Genomic DNA, 15,345 nt, shown 5'->3' on the forward strand with positions numbered 1-15,345 from the left:
TTGTAGGGAAATGGATTGTAGAAGAGTTCTTTATATGTCAGAGCTGAGAAGGTTGTGGTTGGATCAGCAGCCTGGCTTGTAGTTTTCCACTAGATAGTACTAACTCTGTATTTGTTGACCATGGTTGGTTTTCTGTTAGCAGTGGATTTTGAGGACTTGAAAGGGCAGATGAAAGAAGACGACATGAATAAACTAGAGAGTGTTGTAGTGGCAAAGATGAAAGACATGGAAAGTCTTTGTGATGCATTTAGAGGTTGTCATGCAGTTTTTCACACCTCTTCCTTTGTTGATCCACACGGGATCTCAGGTTATTCAGTAAGTTACTGCAGTATCATAGTGCAGGAACAAGCTTTAATGTTAATCATGCATGGAATTTGAAGTTTTTAGGTGTGATTTGTGAACTTTGCGGGCGCAAAAAATGTTAAAACTCCAAATGCTTTGCAAACATAGTAAAATTAGAAAAATCCCAGGCTCAAAATGCTAGTCAATAATTATGTCTTACAGTTGCATGCTGTTCGCGTTATAATTTGCAGGAACAAATGGCATTCCTTGAAACTGAAGGCGCGAGGAATGTTATTGAAGCATGTAGTAGGGCAGCATACATAAGGAGATGTATCTTCACCTCTTCTCTTCTTGCTTCCATCTGGACTTCTTCCAATTTGGACAGGGTTGTTGATGAGAGTTGTTGGAGCAGTGAAGAATTTTGCAGAGAAAATAAGGTACTCAAACCTGTTGCATAAATCTTTTCTGTGGGAATTTTCTTCGTAAGACCATTTAAAACGTTGACCATTTAAACCGTTGTTTTGGTACTTGATTAAAAAGTAAAGTATTCATTCTCCATGGACTTTCAATATGTAAAACAGCTTTGGCTTGCTTTGGGTAAGGTGAGAGCAGAAGAGATTGCTTGGAGAAAGTCAAAAGAATTGAAAGTGAGACTCGTAACTGTTTGTCCTGGCCTTCTCATAGCTACATCGTTCCCCCATGCTCACAAAGAAACCTCTATACCATATCTTAAAGGTAATAACAACATTTAATCCATTTTTGTTCCACTTAGTTTGAGTTCGAATCCAATATTCTGAAAAGAAGTTCCAGTTTTTCAAGTTCGTCTGTAAATCACACTTGTATTTAGATCATAACAACTAGGCAATAATTCTGGACCATGGAACATCTAGAGAATCCAAAAGAAATGATTGGATTTTGTTCACTACAACTGAAACTTAACATATAAGATCTCATGGATAGGTGGTCCAATCATGCTACGACAGGGCCTCCTAGGATTATCAGATGTGAGGAAGGTGGCAGAAGCACATGTCCATGTTTATGAAGCTATGGATAATGGAGCTTGTGGACGATATATATGCTTTGAAAGAGTAGTACAGAGATTGGATGAGGCCATTCAACTTGAAAATGAATTGAATATACAAGGTCTGGTGTCAGGAGGAAGAAGTGGAATCTTATCAGAAGAAATACACAGCAATCTAAGTAATTCGAAGCTTGCCAGATTGTTACATCAGGCATCTCAAATCTCTTGCAATCAATGAAACAGAAGTCAGCATTCCCTGTATACACATCTTTTATGCTACATTACTACTAATTCATTATTAGTGGGATGGGGGATTGTTGATCAAAGTTAATTAACTTTCGAGTCGTGCAGGAGACTGCAACCATTCTTGTATTTCTCATCAACGTATGGTGGAAGCTGACTACCAAAGCAATTGAAAAGTGAGCAAGAAATTGAATTAGAATAAAAGTTAATGGCTGCTGTTAGTTTTTACCCACCATTAAGTCTCAAGAATGGTCTGGTCTCCAATGGGGCCTCACGGAAAAACTCTTTGCTTCGGAAAGAAACAGGGTGGATCGCTTAAATTATCACTTACAGGAATGATGAACCACCCTATCTTAAACTACGGGGAAAGTAACAAGTAAAGATCATTTCATGCTGATGGCATAACAGCCGAGGAAGCTGATCTGAGCCAAGTCCATTTTGATCCGTTACCACCCTGCTTGATTTACAGCTCTTAAGAACATTTTTCACACCCCAGAAATGAAGTTTTTATCATGGCAATGGCATTGACAGACAGGAAACAATTCGGCTTTAGGAAAATCAATAATAACAAATATAGTCAGCTGTCAGATTCTCAGGGCAGCATCAGAACAAAGATATTTATGTCCCATATAGAACTTTCTCCAAGCTCTTACCATGATAAAGAATGAAGTTTTTTTTTTTTTTTTTGGTGCAACATTAGCACCAGATTCACATACCCTTGCCCCTAAATTGGGTAATCGTGTAAACATTCCAGGTGGTTTGGTTTTAAACCCAGTCTAAGTAAAAAGCTGGGTAAAAAAATAATTTTTTTAATTTTATTATTTTTTCTTTTAATTACATTTTTATATTTTTTTTTATTATTCGGCTAGGTTAGCTTGGTTTTTTTTTTTATCTAACCAAGTTGATTGGATCACGTATGAATTTTAAATGTAAAGATTTGAGTCGAGAGATTTTTTATGTTAATTTCATTATCAAACTTTTTTTATAGCTCAACCATGATACCATTGGACAGGCCAAGTCGACTTGCTCATACAATTTAATTTTAAAATTGGTATAAAAAAAGTCAAATCAAGAGATTTTTAAAGTTGATTCGCTAGATTGTGTTTAACAAAAATATAAAATAATTTTTTATATCTTAAATTTTTTTAAATATATTAAAAAATTTAATTCAACCTAGAGCGTAACATGGACCTGTAAACTAGAATAACTACAAAAGACTTAGAGGGCATGCTTAAATTTTTTTTAATTATGTTAAAAAATTTAACTTGACCTATAGTGTAATATGGACTTGTAAACTAATATAATTGTTGTGCGCCCCCTAGTTTTCCTTTCATTTTTTTTTTAAATTTTATAATTTGATATATGCTTGATTTTGATTTGTTTTTATAAGATTATTGTAATTTCAAATAAATATATAAACATTTGATTTGTGCTAGTTTATGCTTGGTTTTTCGAGTGTATATTTTTTTTAAAAAATTAATTATTAAATTTAGTGGAGTTCATCACTTAAATAATGGATTTAATGGATTAAATCGTGAAGCTCGAATCAATCCAATAAATCATCATCTTAATATTAAAAAAAAAATATTTTGTATTTTTTTTTAAATAAAACCACAATCCAATATATCATCATCTCAATATTAAAAAAAATATCTTGTATTTTTTTTTAAAAAATAAAACCATACTTTTTACTAGTTGTAAAGGTTACATTTTGACTCTTATAATCGATTGAATTAAATTAAGACAACTCTTATATGGTTTAGTGTTAATCCTGAATTAGATAAAAAGTTGAATCTAAATGATTTAAGATTGAATTGTTAAACCAAATTTAATAATAATACCAAACAACTTTTTATAGATAGAATTATTTTTTGCTTTATTTTTTTTTTCATTCTAAATCCCCGTGTAGTGAAACTTTTTAACCTAGTATAATATTATAAGATTATAAACTTGGAAGCTAACAGAAAATCCAGAATTGATAAAAGACATTAAAGATTCTTATTTTACTGTCTTTTGGGACTAAAAATAAATAAATTTGATTAATTTTTTCAAAGTTTACTAATATAATGATGAAATATGATATTATCCCACGAGCTTGAAGACTAAGCTAAAATTTGTAGTAAGATTGTTAATCTTATAATTTTAGCAATTTAATTCATTATTTATTTGTTGAGTGGTTGATAGATCATTTTTATTATTTACAAAAAAAAAATTTTATATATATTTAGGGCTCTTCAACTATTAAATTAATATTAGTTAAGAGAGAAAGATCTGTTACAGTTTTTTTTAGAAAAAAAATGGCTTTTTAGGATAGATATATCATTATATGAAAAATAAAAATAAGAAAAAACTCCCTCCTTCAAAGTTATCTTCTCCTATCTTTATAGCTCTTTTGAGGTCTCTCTCTTCGTTTAGAATGGAAAAGTCAATGTACTGGTAAAATATATCTATTTTGTTAAAATAAAATCTTTTATGTATAAGGATAAGAAATTTTTATTTTATCATAATAAAATATTTCTGAATTTATCAAAATAAAAATATGTTTAATATATTAAAATAAAATATTTTTAACTCATAATCTCATCAAGAAACTTGAGATTTCCCTGAAGTTAAAAAAAATATAGGCTTTGGTCTTATAGATTATAGACTCGTAAACAATGGGAAATAATAAATTTAATAACTTACTAGATTTATATTTATTTAAGTTTAATACTTAACTGAGTTTAAAAATAATAGGTTTAATAATTCATTACATTCATATCCATATATATTTAGGTTTGATATTTAACTAAACCTATAAATATTGAATTATAATCCTCTTTCCGATTATGTTTTTAAAAATCAGTCCTACACTAACAAAAAACAATAAATTCAGAACCATCACATAAAAATCAATCCTAACTTTTGCAAATATCAACTTCTTTTTATTCTAAAAAAATAAAAACAGCTTACTTTTCTATTTCTGAAGTGAATATATAAACTTAAAATTCTCTTAAATATACTGTCTTTCATTATATATTTATTTTTTAATAAAAAAACATAATGACCCAAAATTCAAACTTATTATCATCATGTTCTAACTTATTATAAATTCATTTTATTTCGACTAAACAAGTAAGTAATTGAGCTAATTATAATTCACAGATAGGTGTGACTTTACAATATTAACACAATTTTTTTTTAATAGATTTAGATTGATATATTTTTTCATATTACAATTATTAATTTAAATATAGAATGTTGATACAACCCTAATATTATCAAATTTGCCAATATGTATCCCTCTCATATTCTGAAAACTCAGGTAAAAATTTAGTGAAACTTAATTATTTTTTAAAATATTTTAAATTAATAATTTTTTTAAAAAAATTAACCCTCTTACCCTCTCACTTAATTTAAAAACTGTGTTACCAAGAGGTTTAAAGTATATTTGGAAATGTGATAAAAACAGTATTTTAAAAAAAAATTAATTTTTTTTATTTTTTAATATATTTTATATGTTTTGAATGGTTTGATATAACTGATATTAAAAATATTTTTTAAAAAAAATATTATTAATATATATTTTAATATAAAAATTATTTAAAAAAAATCTAAAATTACACTGTCAAATAGACTATTAGAACTTTAGGTCAATGTAAATGTCATTCATTTGTAAAATAAAATAAAATAAAAAATCCATTCACTGTACTAAATTGTGTCCAATTGTATCCTTTGTGTTGAGTGTAAAGTATTCAACCTCGCAAATTTTCATCCTCCGGAGAGAGATCAGATACTGCTAGCAAAAACAAATGGGAGAAGAAAGGGAGGATCCGCAGAAGCTTAAGAGGATAGCAGCGGCTGCTTTTGATTACGAGAACGACCCTAGATGGGCTGATTACTGGTCAAACATCCTCATCCCTCCTCACCTGTCGTCTCGCTCTGATGTCATCGATCACTTCAAGCGCAAATTCTACCAGCGCTACATCGTCCGTACAATATCTCTTTCTTTCTCACATTGATTTGCTTTTGGTTCTTGATTCTTGGGGTTTTCCGGATTAATTTTAAATGGGTCTTGGTTTTTTGGGATTTAGAATCTTACTTACAATCTGATCACTTTTGCATGTATATAGTATTTTGATTGAATCCCAGATTTCCTTTTTATTTTTCTAATATACTTATGAGTTTTGATACTGTTATTGACAGTTTTAGTTTCTTGATTCTTGAATTGTCTAGAAGCCAGAAAAAGTAATTAAAGTTTGAATCTTGGTTGAAATTATCAGTGGGTTTTTGGCACTGTTTGGAATTTTGGTTTTGAATTCTTTAGCATTGTATAATATGTGGGTTCAATTGAATAATGCACTTGTTTCTGCAAATGGGATTTTGTGATACGATGGATAGAGTATTGCTTAGTCACTTGATGACATTTGCAATGTTTCTTTTAACATTTTATATTTGTCCGTATGACTAATTACTCGCATATACATGCGAAATGATGATTTTTTTTTCTTGCCTTTTCATTTTGCTGTTTTCATTTGTGCTTGCATCGTCACTTAGCGTGATTGTTGGTTTTCTAGGGGAAGTAATTCTTAAGAGGTGCTGCATATTTATATGCTGTGCTCATAATCTTTGTACACATTTAATTGGCAGGACCCTGATCTAGTGGTGGAGGCAATGTCTTCAAATGTTTCATCTCACTCGACAAAGTCATCTGGGTCATCTTCTTCATCACCAGCCCCTTCAAATGACCAGCCTCGACCACGCAATACAGGTCTGACATATGAAGACATTTTATACCCCTTAAAATAGAGTCACATGGGTCCCATTGTCCTCTGCTCCAGTTATTTAATTGATTAAAATAGAGTCACATGGGTCCCATTGTCTGCATATGTATAAAAGTTGAGTTCAATTTCTTGTTATTGTTCTGTCATGTTGCTTCTTTCATATGATTGAGTAGTTGGACCAAACCTTTTCTTCTGTAGGGTCAACTACTAGAACCTCTGGGCCATCGGCTACTGCAGGTCAAAATCCAACCCCTGTTCGCTGGGATCGACAAACCATACAATTTTCTATCAATGCTTGGGTAGGGTATTCTTTTCCTTCATATGTTTGCATGTGTAATCTTTTCTGGAAATACTTTGGCGAGTTTGATACATAATTCAATATGTTTATAGACTGTCATTTTTTACCTTTTTACAAGCTGCTGACTTTTTTCACAAAGAATGGGGAAAAACTTATAAAACTTCATCTATATTCTGTACCTTTTCTCTACATGTAAAATAAATGATCAGAAAAGTTTATAAAATCTGCTTTATTGACCCAAGACTATCTAGAATATTAATTATATAGAAGTCAATGGAGGTGAGAGATGATTGTTCTCCTTGAAATGCGATCTTTATCTCCTTCAGCAAGTTCAATTTTTTTTACTGTAGATATATTAAAAAATATGAGTTCTTCTCACTTCTGTATCATTTCCACCACCCAAGTAAAGCTCGCGGCTCCATTCATGACTTTCCAAAATTCTCTAGCCTGTTAGCAATGTTAAACTAGATGTTCAACATATTCAGCTGATTGTTTGTGCAGAAGCTGTTCTTCTTTTACCTGTTTAGACTTTACCAATATCCAAATCATTCTCTTTGAATTCCCAAGTTCTCATAGAACTTAGATGAAACCTCAATTTTGATTTCCATGTGTCTGTTCTTATTTAGGTTGGTAGTTGAACTCCTTGAATTGATAGTAAAGTTTTGACCAGATGGGACATCAATTTTGGATAGACACTCATTATAATGGAGCAGCTCTCATCTGATGTAATTTCAAATTTTATGTTTGTCAGATTGGTCAACAGCTGGTTCTGACTATAAGAGCTCCTCATCTTACATGCTTAGCTACTTCCTTCTCCACCCACCCTCCTGCCTCTTCCCACCTCCTAGGCCTTTTGAACATAGCATTTCAGGGTTGATAAAATAAAAAATGAGATTGAGTTGGTTTCCTGGTAGAATTAAGAAAAGTATAGAAATTTCAGAGTTTTCCATCAGCGTTTCTCAGGCATTGCAGTCATGGTCCTGAAAGCTTTGCTCTTTGGTTAGGGCCATGAATTTTCTTAAACTTTGTGTAACTATTCCTGTTTTTGGATTAAAGCATTATACGGATGCATCTTATAAGTGTCAATTAATCTTAACACTGAAGCCCGTATGAAGTTTGGTCAAAACCCCAAAAATATGAATGCATTCAATTTATGAGTCTCTGATAAACATCATCCTGTACCTACAAACCTGGAAACTCAACAATTCTCTTGGTTTGTAAAATTAAATAGACTTAATTTAGATGAATTGAATCTTTTTTAGTCTAATTGGATATAATCAGAAAACACTCTTGGCTTCTGAAGGGCTCCATGTAGCTGTCCCTGATTAAATTTCAAGAGAACATTTTAGGATGTTTTGATTTTAATTTCGCTTATTTCAGAGCCTGTATCAGGCGTGGTAAGATTTGTTAGGTTTTTTCTTCTGCTTTTTTTTTTTTAAAAAAAAATCCCATGCAGAAAATAAGAATGAGATAAGAGAACTGAAGGGAGTTCTGGTTCTGGTTCTTGTATCCCATCCAGAGAAGGGTTGGGGGTAATAGGGTGTTCTTCTTTAAACCTATAGCTATTTATTTATTTATTTATTTTCTCTGTCTTGAGAATAGGTTTTAAGTTTCCAATATAAACTACCACTTAGATGATGTTAGAGAACTAAAAACTCTCACCTTCAAGTTTTGACCATAGGAAATCAACATCTTGAATAGCCCTCCGTGTAATTTGGGCTATCTCTTACCCCTATTGTACTTTCAACTCAATACATGTTTCTCTTAATATGCTTCCATCCTTGCCTGCAGGTTTTCATTGTGGCTGTGCTTGCAATTATTCCCCTCGTTCCTAAAAATCTTTCAAGTAGGGCATCTCGGCTGTCATTTATGGGCACTGCATGCTCATCTCTGTATTCCTTATACGCACTATATGGGGTAACCAAAAATACATATGCTTCATTTTCTTTTTTCCCCTTCCTGTCCTATAACTCATATTTTGCAGTCTTATCTTCCTGTTATTAGAGTTGCTGTTATTCATCATTAACTAGGGTTTTGTCTTTTGTAGAGACCCAGAGCATGGAACTTGCAGGGTATTCAAGCTTACTTGCAGTCAATAATTGCGACCAAAGATTTTATCTACGTCATCTACTGCCTTACATTTGTCACTTCACATCTTTGCCTCAGATGTGAGCATTAATTGGCTTCTAATTTTTGTATTCTGATTTTCTATTTTCTCAGTAATAATTTTCTGATTCTGAATCCCATTAATTGGCCAGTTATTTTGGTTTCAGTGTCATGTGAAATATTGATGGTGACCTTTTTTGCAGTTGCTTTAATTCCAATTTTGTGCCGATCACTGGAGCATGTTGCCAAATTCTTGAGGTGTAATTTCAGTCGTTCCACCTTGTACAGGTAGAGAAGTAACATATTTTCACTTAAATTAATGCGATATTTAGTTTCAGTAGTTTGACTCGCACATGTTTTTATAGTTTGTCCTTGGTATTCGACTCGAGTTGATTTATTGTTACTGTTGTTTCATTTTTAGATTTTTTTCTTGACTAATGAAGTTGTAGCATCCATCTTGTAATTCTTCTTTTTTCTATTCTTAGAAAGCTTGTATTTGGTTCTGTAGGAAGTACCTTGAAGACCTTTGTGTATGGGTGGAGTCCAACACAACTACCCTCAACATTTTGTCCTCTCATTCCGAAATTGGACTTGGCTTCCTCTTAATTATTTCCTTGTTGTCGTAAGTTGTTAATGTTAAACCTAGTCCTTTCTTTTTGATCCGACCTTCTATCCTTTTGGAATTATAAGTTGTTAAAGTTAAACCTATTCCTTTCTTTTTTATCTAACCCTTTATCTTTTTGGAATTATAATCATGGTTTGATGTATGCAGGTGGCAACGCAACATAATACAAACATTCATGTATTGGCAGGTAAATTACTTTCTAATCTTAGAGAATAATATAAATTATATTTTGGGGTTCTTTATAACAACTTAAGGTTTTGGGTTGAGATGATTCTTTAACAATGTATCAGAGCATGTTCATGAGCTTGAATCTCATTACTTCTATTCTATTTGATAAAATTAAGCACAAGCCATTAGTGGATCTATGTAAGTTTCAAGTCCAAAAGGCTTTTACTTGAAGGGGAGTGTTAGAAAATAATATAAATCATATTTTGCAACCTTATCTAATAGTTTAAATTTTTGGATTGAGATGGTTTTTTGACAATGATAATGAATTTTATCGTTGAAAATGTACACAAACTCTCCTTTTTCCTTTCCATTCCTTTTTCTTGTTCTTTTTTGTTTTTTTTTGGGTGGGGGTGGTTGGGGGGGTTAAATAGGACATGCTTATTGTCCCGCCATTCTTGTTGGGGAAGCAAGGAAACAATCAGAGCTCATCCATTTAAACTGAATCAAAGTTTTGATGGAAAAATTGATCTTTTGAAAAGTGGTGTACTAATATAAGAACCTTGTAGTGGTGCATTTTAAGAAATGAAGGCTAGAAGAAAGAGAATATTCACGCATATACTTAGGCAAATTACTATGAGAAATTGAATTACCACTAAAGAACTTGGAGCCAGCTTGAAAATTACTATGAGAAATTGATGGGACAATTATGTCGTTGTGTACTGATCAAATGAAGAAAATGACACCAAAAACATGTGAGAGTTTGTGTTCAGGAAGGGCTACTATCAGGTTCTGCTCCTAAACATGTCATTGGTGTTTAGAATGTGGTGACATTCCATCTGTTCTTTGATTTTCACGGGACACTTAAATTTTCTTTGTTGTGTTTAGTTGATGACTTATGCTTGCTTACAGCTAAGATAGTAAACTGACGTTTTCCTTTCTGTACATTATTTCACTAGGGAGAACCTCATCCTGGGTTCTAAAATATTTTAGAAACATGACCTAACTAAGCCTTTCTTTCTTGTTTTTGAAATTTTTCTGACAGCTATTGAAGCTCATGTATAATGCCCCTGTGACTGCTAGTTACCATCAGAGCGTGTGGGCTAAGATTGGAAGGATCGTCAATCCGCTTATCTACCGTTACTGCCCATTCTTGAACACTCCACTCTCTGCTGTTCAAAGATGGTGGTTTAGGTAAATGTCCATAGATAGCAATGGAGAGAAGGGAAGAAAGGCTCTTGTGAGATGTTAGTTGTTATTGGGAAGAAAAAGACCAAAGCTAGATGTGTGGCCAGCGAGCCAACTTGGTCGCTGGATGGATAAACCTTGACTGTTGATCACAAATGGTCCTCTTCCCATGCCCTCTCCTGTATGGATTCAGGATCAGAAGTTTTCATTTTAATGAATTAGATTTTATACTATTTTTAAAGAGCATCGAGGGAAAGGATAATGTTTTTGAATTTCTCTGGCCTTAAATTATAGTTTGCTGAAATGATGTAGACCATCAACTCCAAATAGCTGCTTGCTCTGCATTGTCTTCATGCTTCTTTAGTGTGTATTTATTTACGCGGCTGTGTCTGCTCTTTAAACAAAACACAGCTAACAGATATTTGGTTACATAAAAAAATAGATATTACTATTCATGGGTCCGATATCTTTCAACGTCCTAACCACATATCTCATGAAGTAGCCGGGGGTGCTTTTGTTTCAATAGTAAACAATGGTTTTTACGCGCTGTTTAGCTAGCTGTATGCTAATTAATTAGCATATATAATGTAGCTAGCTGTACTATTCTAGTCAAATTGATTCTGAATAGACGGTTCGGTTTAAAATTTAAAATATATTAAATTAGATCTGATTTAGTAAAATAAAAATTATTATTTATTTTTAATTATGTTTTATTTGAAAAATTAGTGTTTAATATTATTTAATTATATTATATAAATTAGATAAAGATTATTTTATGATGTAATATTTGCAGAATTTGATTGTAATTTTAATTTTGCTCATGATTGTATTTTATTTGATGTTTTATATGGCTGATGATTGTATTTTATTTGATGTTTTATATGCTTAAGAAATAAAAAAAATTGCAATCCTTATAAATGTATTTCATATATGATAGAATCGTATATATTTTAATGAAACAATAAAAAATACTGCAGTATTTATCAAATGTATTTTATATATGATGGAATTGTATATATTTTAATGAAACAATAAAAAATATTTTATATAAAATATTATTTATTTTATGATGTAATAACAATAGTTAAATTTTATAATATTTAAATTAAAAACTATCAATATTAATATATATTTTTTAAAATTATTTTATAATCTTATTTTCAAAAGTATTATTAACCAAATATATTAAATTATTTTTTGTTCAATTTAAATTTCAACTACAGTTTTAACTAAATATACATAAATACCAAATCAACCTCAATCAAAAATACTTTTAATGTATTCAAATGGTCATAGAGCAGTAGCATTCTTAAAAGAGGCAAACATATATTGTAGCAGCCTTAACAACTTCCAAGAAAAATTAAAACAAAAACAGTATCGACATCTCTCTCTTGATTAATATTCTGTTTGAGGTTGCTGTGTAATATATTTTTTGTTAAATCCTTTTTTTTTGAAACTTTGAATTAGTTTTTTAATGTTTTTGTATTGTTTAGATGAGTTGATATTAAAAATAAATTTGAAAAAGTAAAAAAATTATTCTAATTTATTTTTAAGTAAAAATTATTTTAAAAAACAATTGTTATTATATTTTTAAACTATCCTTAAAACTTAATCAACATTAATTGATATCATGATGTTTAAGCTTTCGTGTCTTTGTTGGATTTTTGTTTTTGCGTGAAAATCTCATGATATAATAGAGTATTTTTATTCAAAATATTAGAGTTGAGTAAAACATTAGGGTTATTATTCAAGTTTTGATGTTTTGAGATTTAATACATATCAATATATAAGGTCACTTTGGTTTAAACTTGATCCGGGTAACATGTGATTGGGTGAATTGATGTGAACATATGGATTTCTCTATGCGGGCGCATTATATGAGATCCATAATGATATTAGTAGCTAGTAATATGCTTTTCTTTTTTTTTTGTTCATGAGGTTGACTTTGTTTTGATTTTTGCATAGATGTATGATATGTAATTTATTTTATTCATAATTTGCGTTGTCTTATAATTAATTATATTGAATCCATGTGCATTATATGACTTTGTTTTGATTTTTGCATAGATGTATGACATAATAGACTTTTAATTTATGCTCGGTTCCCCTTTCCAACGTTATATTTTGGAGGTCTGTCAATTATTTTCATGGTGTTTTTCTTAGCTTCCATCGATCATTTTCAGGGATTATTTTTTAGTATAAGTTTTTATTTTTATATATTAAATCTAAGTTTCTATTTTTATAAATTAAATCAACCTTACTTGTGGTAGTTTGTCCATGACTATCTTATACAGTGATTGCACCTTGTGTTCTAGAGGGTTGTTTTTTAAAGTTTTTTTAATATTAAAATAATATATTTTATTTTTTAAAATTTATTTTTAATATTAATATATTTAAATGATTAAAAAAATATTAAATTTTAAAATACATGTATTTAGACCCAATTTCAAACATGATTTAGTCTCTTTCATGAAATAAATAAAGATTTGTTTGAGATTGTGGTGGTCAGGTTTAAATTATTAAAAAATATATATTAAAATATTATATTTTTTTTAAAAAAATTATTTTCAAGATTAATACATAAAAATAATCTAAAAATATAAAAAATAAAATTTTATTTATAAAGGAACACACCCAAGTAATAAGTGCCTTCAAAAAAACATACTTCTAGGTACTTCTAGGCAGGTGATGGTTTGTCAATATAGCCATAAACGACAAGAATATTTCCGACTTTAACTTTCCAACAATCATATTTCTTAGTGTGTGTTCGTGTTAGAGGTAGAAATTATGGTTTGGGTGTGGGAACAACTAAAAAAGTTAAAAAAAATAGAAAAATATTAGCTTTTGTGGTTGAGTTTTGCTCCGACTTTAACTTTTCAACGATCATATTTCTTAGTGTGTGTTCATGTTAGAGGTAGAAATTGTCGTTTGGGTGTGAGACCAACTAAAAAAATTAAAAAAAACAGAAAATATTAGCTTTTGTGGTTGAGTTTTGTGCATAAATGAGTTGTACCTAATCACAACCTTAACCACAAAAGTTAAAACAAATACTCCCTTAGTACTGGTCTATTTAACATCTGATAACCACAATCTTAATCACAAAAGTTAAAACAAATATTCCCTTAGTACTGGTCTATTTAACATCTGACGTGAAAAATCTATAATAATTATTGATATTTCAACAAAAAAAATTAAAAAAACATAAAATCAACGTGGTTTATCAATATATCTATATTTATAAAAATAATAAGTTTTTATTTTTATTACATCAAAATAAGATTATATAATAAAATCTTAAACCATCTAAGAAAATCAAGATGCTTAAGGAGTAATATCCGTCAAAGAAATATTAATAATTTTTTTAATATTCCTTTATTATATATCACCAGGGCAATGCCCCTGCACCCTCAATCTATTGGTAGTCTATAACAATAAAACAATAAATAAATACAAGCGGTATGATTGTACTCATTTTATTCATATTTTTCAACGAGCATCATATTATTTCATCAAGAATAACGCCATTTATTTCTCCATCATGAGGTTTGAACCTTTAAAATAAAAATAAAATAAAATAACCTACTGTACGACAGCATTCATATTACAATTACAATCCTAATTACTGTTACAGTATCTAAATTTTGAGTGTAACGATCCATAATAATTATACGTTTTTTTTTAATCTCAAATCTTATCGTGAAATTTTTATTTATTTATTTTCAATTACATTTTTTATAACCAAGTTGATGATTAGTTTATTGAAATTTATTCTAGAAAGAGAATTTTTTTAAAAAAACCAAAGAAAAAAACAATGAGAAATTTCACGACTAATCTTAAATTTGTACAAAAAAAACTGTTCTTTTAAACTTTAATTTCAATTCAAAAATTTATTTTTTTAATATTTTAATTTTAAATTTGATAGAAAAAAATTACCAAATAACATCAAATAACATTAAAGAAGTCGTGATTGATCATTTTTCAACAATGAAAAAAATCAATCTTGATTTTAAAAGGTTTTATTGGATAAGAAAGGTTTTATTGATGTAATTTTAAACTTTTAAATTACTTGAAAAAAGTAATTAAAAGAAGAAAGATAATTGTTTTTTGTTTGATTTTTTATTTTTTAATCAATTTAAAGGCATTTTGATTTAAAAGATTGATTTATTGATATACTAAGAATATTTATTTAATGATTTTAAATCAAAAATAGGTTAAATATACTTTAAACTAAAATATCCAAGCTTAATTTTCTAGCCGCCTGCAGGCGGCCAGAATTCGGACTAGCCGTTGACGCGTCATCTATATGTGTTTTCTTTTTTCAAAAAATAAAAATAAATAAAGAATGACAAAGGACATGTTATCGCCCCTTAAAAAGAAAATAGAGGACCAGCAGCATGGCCTGCACTCATAAGACCACGTGCGCTTGGCTCTTTGTCTGTTGGGCCACACACTTTGCCCTGTCCTTTTTATTTTTTATTTTATTTCTTTTTCGATTTAGATTTAAATGTACTTTAATTTATTAATATTATATTTCGATTTTAATTTAATTTTTTTTACTTTTATCAAATAATATTATAGGTTTTCATGAAAATGTTAATATTTTTTTCATTGTTATATGCCTAATACGAAAAAAAATAAAACTTTTGGATATCCA

General features: G+C 29.8%; 2 protein-coding genes and 1 long non-coding RNA gene across 4 annotated transcripts in view; 2 read left to right on the forward strand and 1 right to left on the reverse strand.

The window, feature by feature from the left end:
- The window catches only part of LOC105123332 (cinnamoyl-CoA reductase 2-like), a 2,046-nt gene extending 478 nt beyond the window's left edge, over positions 1 to 1,568 (forward strand). Inside the window, exons 2-5 of one of the 2 annotated variants that reach the window (XM_011022881.1) lie at positions 140 to 315; positions 534 to 719; positions 864 to 1,017; positions 1,243 to 1,568. In XM_011022881.1, coding sequence (XP_011021183.1) covers positions 140 to 315; positions 534 to 719; positions 864 to 1,017; positions 1,243 to 1,541 — 815 coding nt within the window. In that variant the 3' untranslated portion in view covers positions 1,542 to 1,568. The remainder of the gene's footprint in view (positions 1 to 139; positions 316 to 533; positions 720 to 863; positions 1,018 to 1,242) is intronic. The other variant, XM_011022882.1, reaches the window with a different exon arrangement.
- A 3,667-nt stretch (positions 1,569 to 5,235) lies between these two features.
- On the forward strand, positions 5,236 to 11,018 carry LOC105123334 (dihydroflavonol 4-reductase/flavanone protein). The gene is made up of 9 exons (XM_011022883.1): positions 5,236 to 5,514; positions 6,176 to 6,296; positions 6,508 to 6,608; positions 8,399 to 8,524; positions 8,655 to 8,775; positions 8,917 to 9,001; positions 9,222 to 9,335; positions 9,486 to 9,525; positions 10,549 to 11,018. The coding sequence occupies exons 1-9, from the start codon at positions 5,338 to 5,340 to the stop codon at positions 10,699 to 10,701; spliced, it is 1,038 nt and encodes a 345-aa protein (XP_011021185.1). The 5' UTR covers positions 5,236 to 5,337; the 3' UTR covers positions 10,702 to 11,018.
- LOC105123333 (uncharacterized) lies at positions 10,745 to 12,125 on the reverse strand. The gene is made up of 2 exons (XR_841834.1): positions 11,963 to 12,125; positions 10,745 to 11,049 (listed from the first exon to the last, which is right to left on the reverse strand). It is a non-coding gene; the product is annotated as an uncharacterized LOC105123333 (long non-coding RNA).
- Between the last annotated feature and the right edge of the window lie 3,220 nt (positions 12,126 to 15,345).

The sequence above is a fragment of the Populus euphratica genome, unplaced genomic scaffold (genome assembly GCF_000495115.2).
Source record: "Populus euphratica unplaced genomic scaffold, PopEup_1.0 scaffold10.1, whole genome shotgun sequence".
NCBI lineage: Eukaryota > Viridiplantae > Streptophyta > Magnoliopsida > Malpighiales > Salicaceae > Populus > Populus euphratica.